General features: G+C 40.5%; 1 protein-coding gene and 1 non-coding gene across 2 annotated transcripts; one reads left to right on the forward strand and one right to left on the reverse strand.

Moving 5' to 3' along the window:
• The first annotated feature begins 2,594 nt into the window (after window positions 1–2,594).
• On the forward strand, window positions 2,595–4,284 carry LOC110955188 (putative gustatory receptor clone PTE03). Its single transcript, XM_022200076.2, has one exon. The coding sequence runs from the start codon at window positions 3,124–3,126 to the stop codon at window positions 4,054–4,056; it is 933 nt and encodes a 310-aa protein (XP_022055768.2). The 5' UTR covers window positions 2,595–3,123; the 3' UTR covers window positions 4,057–4,284.
• A 789-nt stretch (window positions 4,285–5,073) lies between these two features.
• Window positions 5,074–5,192, reverse strand: LOC127536938 (5S ribosomal RNA). The gene has a single exon (XR_007946190.1). It is a non-coding gene; the product is annotated as a 5S ribosomal RNA (ribosomal RNA).
• Between the last annotated feature and the right edge of the window lie 2,753 nt (window positions 5,193–7,945).

The following is a 7,945-nucleotide window of genomic DNA, read 5'->3' on the forward strand; positions in this document are numbered from 1 at the left end:
TTTATAGTGGAGAGGATAATGGCACAGTGGAGAAGAAGGTCAGCCATTATCCAAATAAGAAACAGTGGATGAACAATGAGGTGGAACAGGATTAGGATTCTGCTTTCAGGTCTGGAAACATGAAACTATACAATCAGCCATCCTGAAAAAGGGCATTAAGCGCTTGAAAGGAGCGTATGGAAGGAAGATGGAGGGGAACTTCATGGAGGGGAGCCTCTGACTTGTTATGGCATCCGTGACCTTGGGACCATAAACAGCTCTGATACTGTCACCACCAGGTTATTAATGCTTTTGTGCGTTAATATCAACACAAGTCTTGTCATGATAAAGACTTAAAAGTTCTTGAAACTGATCAGAAATACAAACTTGTGCCCAGTTTAGCTTCACTCTCATCTGATACAAAACCCTGCAGAGGTTGCTGATGTTTTTTAACGTTTTCCCTCTGCATCAAATTACATGAGGAACCAGAGACCAACCAGGCCGATCAGACCTCAGCACTGGTTTCTCTGGTCCACAGAGGGCTGATAATGACCTCCCCTCAGACTCCTCAGGACGGACAAACATGTTTTCCAGCTTCCTCACTGAATGATGACATAACTGCTGCAGAAGGTCACTCCAAAGTTCTCTGATGAGTTTTGAAGTTCCACCAGCAGCTCTGAGGCGAGTAAAAACACAAACACAAACCCCATGAACCTGACATTACCCGTCAGGTCTGATTTGGTCAAGTTTCTTTTCTACTTCGTACCAGATTACGATTCGACTCGCTGAACTTAAAGCAGTTTTCGGGACTCGTCTCGTTTTTCCTTACTGCGGTTTGTTTTTCACTGCAGTATAAAGTCCTGCTGCTCTATTCAAACGGAACAACCACGACTGAAACTGAAAATAACTGTGTGATAATCTAGATTATTGATGCTTTTGTGAGTTAATATCCAGGTTATTGAGACTTTTGTATGGTAATATCTAGATTATTGACACTTGATTGTATTTTAGTTTGGGTTATGGACATTTTTGTGATTCGATGGCTTAATTGCGGACACATTTGTGCAATTATGTCTAGATTATTGCTGCGTCTGTGCGCTGATATCCAGGTTAATGACATTTTTGTTTAGTATTTAGATCATTGAGACAATGCATTGCGTTTGAATTTTGAATGTCGTGGATGGGTGAGGTGGATTTCAGTGTGGCCGAGAGCATTATCAGCATTTATCTTGCTTTGAGCCACCATGACAGAGACTTCTGTCACGGTTAAGGACCTCCGGCCTACAGTCTCATGTAGAAAAACACAACTTTTGACCACTAATTGTGTTGCTAATGTCACTGATGATTGTTCATGTGTAAAAATGGCTTCCTGTCTTGATGTGCGTTGTTTATTTTACCAAATAATCAGCTGTTTATTGGTACCTCGACAGGCTATTGGCTTCTTCTTTCTCCTGTCTCTGGACCACTTTTATAAGTGTTTATTCAGTTTTTTTTAATCACATCGGCGCTTCACTGCTTTCAAATCATTTGTCCGTTATTTTAGTAGACTATTCAAGCTACATATTTGAATTATGTATCTAAATAAGCTCCAACTGACTCTGGTTGAATGGAAGTATGCAGGTAGCCACTGTTAGCTGTGAGCTCGTTGTGACCGTAAATTTAAAGTCTACACAGCAACAGTTTGGATGTTAGGTTTGTTTTTGTCTTTTGAATCGTGTTCCATGCTGCAACCCCTGAGGCTAAAGGAACTCTCTGATACCGATGATACCGGGGCGTGGCCTCAGCCGGCAGACATCAATCTCTACCAGTCCGACTGAACTTCAGGTGTATAATAAGAGCTGCTGTTTGTGTTTGTGCAGCAGCTGGGAGGACTTCAGCTGCTGATGTTACCTGTGATGTGCTGCTGTGTCTCTTACAAAAGTAGTGCTGCTTTATTTGACTTGTCTCGTTGTCGTTGTTCCATTTAAACTCACCTAATCAAAGCACCAATGAGGTCTGACTCGAAGCCGCTGCTGTTGAGTCACTGAAGTGTCTCATTTGTGGCTCTGACTGGTTCACGCTGATTTATCTCATGGTGGTTTAAATCTCTGAGCTGAAATTCAGGCTTTAACATGTGATAATGGATTTTTTTTTTTTGCTGTTTATTGTGCAGGAAGTCTTTCTGAAGCTTTAATGACACACTTTATTTACAGCTGCAGTTTGATTCTGCAGGTTTCTGATGTAAAATCCTCAACTTTTTGAACTTGTTAGGTTTGCCCGTGTGTGTTTGTTTTGAGTTAACAAGCAGGTTGTGTGTCGTTCTGGTGAATCTCTTGACAGTTGCAGCTTCGTCGTGGGTGTGATCCTGTGCACACATTTGCAGCTTTTCTCTGTTTTTACTCCTCTGAGAAAAACTGAATTCCTAATTTGCCAACAGAACATTTTACCAGTGAGAAATGTGCACAGAATGAGTCCCTAAAGGGTTTATTGTCCCTTGTGTACATTTATATTCAGGTTATTTGCGTTGGTATCTACATTATTGTCTCCTTTGTGTATTAATATCCTGGGTATTGACTCATTAACATCCAGGTTCTTCATGCTTTTGTGCATTATGATCCGTGGTATCAACACCTTCTTTGCCTTAATATCCAGGTTGTTGACCTTTTTGTTTGCTAGTATCCTGAACAATGTCACTTTTGTGTGATAGTATCCAGATTCTTTATTCTTAAAGGTGTAAAATCCGTTTTGTTTTTCTTAAATTTGAGCTAAATTCAAACTGACGACCGAATGATCGCACTTTGCCTTGAAGATGTTAAAATCTGATTTGTTTTTGTTCTTGAATGAATTTTTTGAAACAAACACGATCAGAAAACCTGATTAAGTCAGATTATGTTGCATCTCTGCACACACAGACTGATGACTGATGGTGACTCTTTGGTTCACACTTGCAGCTGAAATTACTTTTATTTTTCATACAAGAGCTTTGTAAGTCTTTTAGAGGAAGTTGTTCCCAAGTTTTAGGTGTAAAACCTTCAGACGGCCTCTGAAGATCTGCTGTCTTTTGTCTGTTTCACCTCGTTACCGACTGAAGAGCAGTTCAGAGTCCTTATGAGCTGAAGATGTGGCAGCCATTATGAATCATTTCCCTGCAGCTCTTTGACCACCATGACGGAGAACAACACTGATATCGTGTTTATACTTCAGGGTCTGAACGGTTCTCTGACCGACCGTCAGCTCTACTTCGCCTTCGCTCTGATGTCGTACAGCTTCACCGTCTTCGTCAACCTGACGCTCATCGTCACCGTCTGCTTTGATAAAACGCTCCACGAGCCCATCTACATCTTCCTGTGCAACCTGTGTTTTAACGGCATCTGCGGCGCTTCCTGTTTCTACCCGAAGCTGCTTTACGACCTCCTGGCCAACTCCCACGTCATCACCTACATCGGCTGCCTGACCCAGATGGTCGCCACCTACAGCTACATCTTCTGCGAGTTCACCAGTCTGACCATCATGGCATACGACCGCTACGTGGCCATCTGCCGGCCGCTGCAGTACCGAGCGCTGATGACGGTGCAGAAGGTGGCTCAGCTGCTGTTCCTCACCTGGTGCTTCTCCATGTTGGAGGCCTTTGTGGGCGTCAGCCTGACCTCCAGGTTGCTTCTCTGTGGACGCCACCTCCCCAAGATCTTCTGCACCAACTGGGACGTGGTGAGGCTGTCATGCTCCGACACGACGGTCAACAACATCTACGGCTTGGTGTTGACGTTCTCCCACCTGCTGCAGATGATACTTATCCTGATTTCTTATGCCCACCTGGTCCGAGCCTCCATCCGATCTCTGTCCGACCGCCGGAAGTTCGCCCAGACGTGTTTGCCGCATCTCGTCACGCTGCTCATCTTCACCACCTCGCTCTTGTTCGACATGATGTACTCTCGGTACGGCGGCAGCGACACGATGGTGGTTCTGAAGAACGCTCTGGCTGCAGAGTTCCTGGTGGTTCCTCCTCTGATCAACCCCGTCATCTATGGCATGAACCTGCACCAGATCAGGTCCAGGATCCTCCACATGTTCGCCCACAGATCAGACATCCCCAAGTGACACCAGAAAAACGACAAATATCATCGAGAACTTTCATTAAGAGAACACGGATTCTCAAGATTCACAATTTAAAGCTGTTCTAGTGACTGTTGGAGGCCGAAGTTACCCACAGATCTGTAAAAAAAAAAAACGACAACAATGAAAACACACCTGCTTTCTAAGATGCTGCTCATGTTTTGTTTCAGATGAAGAAAAAATAAAACTCTGGAAACTTAATATTATAAAACAGTCAACCTGTTTAAGTTCATTAAATTATATAAACGTTTTCTTGGATAAATAACAATAATTATGGTTAATTAGTTTCTAATAGTCAGTGGAAAGTATTTTAATGAATTCAGCAAAACTGATTAGAACACATTTATGATTAGTAAACAGTAAGAATGTTATAATCAATGCTTATTATTACTAATTACTTATGTTAGACTAACTATTGATTGAAACAAACTAATATTTTTAATTTCACTCGGTGTTAATGGGCAGTTTGTAGAAAATACAAATCTCTTTTTCGAAAATGAAACAATGTAAATGTGAATTTTAAATGTCTTTGCATCAACTCACTGCAAATGTGATTTTACAGAAGGTGATATCTTAAAGTAATCATAAATATTATGAATAACTCCTGAAAACTAACAGCAGGAATAATTATTATGAATGTTTATTTTTGTTTTATTTCTGCTGTTTGCGTAAATGTTGTAATTTTCAATAATTAAGCTGTAATTTTTAAAGTAAATGTCGTATTTGGAGTAAAATTCATAAAATACCAAGAATGAGTGTTAATTTCACAATAAATAGTTTTAATAGCAGGAGAATTAAATTGTAATTTTCTGTTTCTAATATGAATGTTTTAATATTAAAGCTTATGAAGAGAAGAATATTAAATCAGTTCAAGAAGAAAATATTAATATTTAAATAATTTTAAAAGTGGATCAAAATTTCAATTTTATTTTGATGTAAATTTCTGAGAAAAAAAAAAAGAGGTGGAGTATCGCAGCGTCCTCTGCAGGTGGTCCAGATAAAAGCGTACAGCACCTAGTATTCCCAGGCGGTCTCCCATCCAAGTACTAACCAGGTCCGACCCTGCTTAGCTTCCGAGATCAGACGAGATCAGGCGTATTCAGGCTGGTATGGCCGAAAGCAACAGCAAATTTTTCACACAAGCTTTTAAATCAAACTAAACTCCACATTTTGTCTCTTGTTGCTTCACTGTCTGGTAAAGAGTCTTTCTCAACGCATCTTAACACCTTTTATCTGATTCTATTTCACCTCCAATCATCACTTTAATGCATCATTTCTATTTATTTAGCTCACTTTGACTAATTAGTTTGAACTTTAACAAAACTGACAAGTGGATAAAAACTGTAGTGGATTGTTTTATTGGGACATTTATTGTGTTTGATTTTGTCCATGATGTGATTGATTGACGGTATAAACACACATGTATGACACATTAATATGATGTTATTTTGGCGTGTTGACAGATGAAGTGAGATATGAATAAAGTGAGTGTGAAATGAAGGAGAATCCAAAGTAAAGAGGACAGTTTTCCTCCATAAATAGTGTGTTTGTTGATGTATTGGTTGCTGACGGCCGTACCAGCCTGAATACACCTGATCTCAGAAGCTAAGCAGGGTTGGTCCTGGTTAGTACCTGGATGGGAGATAAGCAACAGAAAAATAACTATGCAGACTCCAGAGTCGAATGATGTCACCAACACAAGATGGCAGCTTTCCGGAGTCTGCTGGACACAAAGGCCAAAATGGCAGCGGTTTGCCAAACAAACTTCTCCACTGGACAAATTCTTGGATTTTCAATGCTTACCAAAGGAAATATTTGAATTTTAAACCGACAGAGCGAACTCTAAAATGTCGGAATGCGTTTAGAACCAATACCAGCGGAGTTATCGGCCGAAATGAGGAAATATTCTGAGACTTCAACTGGAATAAACTGGATTTTATTTCACTTCAAGTTATGTGAAGCCACAAAGACAGCCATCTTGGCATGAGTAGGAGACAGGTGAAGATCTCCAAGATAACCGTTCATTACACAAAGAAAAAGAAACCTACATGGTTCTACCAAACTGCTAGCTGGTCAGGAAACATCTTTCTACCACCAGTTGACCGTCACTCATCCGTTCCTGTGTCAGGAATCATCCTCAGACCTCCAGGAACCTTAAAATGAGTGGACACTGCAGAAATGGGACTTGTTCGATAAGGACAGTTGGAAAGCGACTTGTTGAAGCTGGTCTGAAGCCACACAGGGCAGGAAGAAGGCCTTCATCAAGGAAAGGCAGAGGAAAGCCCGGTTACTCTTTGCTGGGATCACAAGGATTGGACTGTTGATGATTGGACTAAGGTTCTCTTCAGGGATGAATCAAGTTTTCAGCTGATGTCCGCTCCAGCCAACTTACTGGTTAGGAGGAAGCCTGGAGAAGCTACAAACCAGACTGTCTGCCCCTACAGTAAAACATGGGGGTGGATCAGGGACCATCTGGGGTAGTTTCAGTCTGGGTAGAACAGGGACAATGAACCAGGTCATGTTTGGGGCTGCTCCTGAAAACAGTCTTCTTCCATCAGCTGGAAAACTCTTTCCTGCCTCCAGTGACTGGATTTTCCAACAAGACAAGGTCAGTTAAAGCCTGGATGGAGAACCAGAACATTGGAACCATGCCTTGGCTGCTCAATCACCAGATCTAAATCATCAGACACAAAATGGAGAACCACAAGCCCAAAAACAAAGCAGATTAGTTAGAATTAGTGCAACAGGAATGGACTGCTGTGATCAGAAGCTGGTGGAGATAATGAAGAGACGCATGGCTGCAGTCATCAGAAACAATGGTTATGAATCAGTACTAACTCCTGTGTGGATCATGAGACTAAAAGAGACAGAAAAGAAAACATGGAATCCTAAAAGCTCTTTTTAGCAGAACAATGCCATAGCTACTGATGGAAGAACTGAAGTGGTTTTGGTTATTATCAAGAAAACCATGGAGAATGTCAAAATATCAGCTCTGAAATTAAACTATTTCTGTTGTTATTTGGCCAGCAAGTGTACCTTCAGTTGTACCAGGCATCAAAATGAACAAGAAACTGAAGAAAACAAGAAAAGGGTGGTCTGATCATTTTACCATGACTGTATATATACATACATAAAAACATACATACACAACGACACACACATATACACACATACAAACAAACACACACACACTTTCATATGTACACATGCAAACACACACACACACATAGAAATGTCATGTGTGTCACTTCTCTTGTTTTGTGTTTTTATTTTAATAATTTTACGTCTTGCTTAATTTTGTGTCTCGTTGTCGTCATCTGGTCCCTCTGGCGCCTTTATCAACATATTCTGGTTCACACGAGATCAAACCTCCACATTTATCTAACAGCATCGGTTTCCATGTTCTCTTATCTGCAAGCCTTAAAGTTTAAAAAAAAAACACCAGCAGTTAGTGACATTGCTCAACACTCAAACATTTCTGCAGAAATCCGATAACGAGGTTTTTTTTCCCTGTTTGCGTCTTCAACCAAAAAATAAACAAACAAACAAAAAAAAAACAGTGAAGTTCAATGTTATTAATTATTTGCATTACTAGAACCTGGAATCAACATGTTTCTGTCAGGTTTTACCAACACTGGAACGTCAAATGTTGTCTAAAGATATTCACCTATTTCTACTTTTAAAGACTCTACAAGCTCAAGCAGACAGTTTGGGTTTGTTTTTCTCTCATCTTTAAGTTTTTCATCTCCTTTCTGTCGTTTTGTTTCTCGTTTCTTTCATTTTTGTCTGTTTTATTTTTTCTCTTGTCTAGTGTTTTATTTTGATAATTTTACACCCTCCACCAACCTACCCCCACTCCTTCCCCTGCTCCCCT

Source organism: Acanthochromis polyacanthus, chromosome 13 (assembly GCF_021347895.1).
Source record: "Acanthochromis polyacanthus isolate Apoly-LR-REF ecotype Palm Island chromosome 13, KAUST_Apoly_ChrSc, whole genome shotgun sequence".
Lineage (NCBI taxonomy): Eukaryota > Metazoa > Chordata > Actinopteri > Pomacentridae > Acanthochromis > Acanthochromis polyacanthus.

What these genes read in the sequence shown, in the direction of transcription:
- LOC110955188 (XM_022200076.2), top strand. Translation starts at nt 3,124, where the DNA reads ATGACGGAGAACAACACTGATATCGTGTTTATACTTCAGGGTCTGAAC.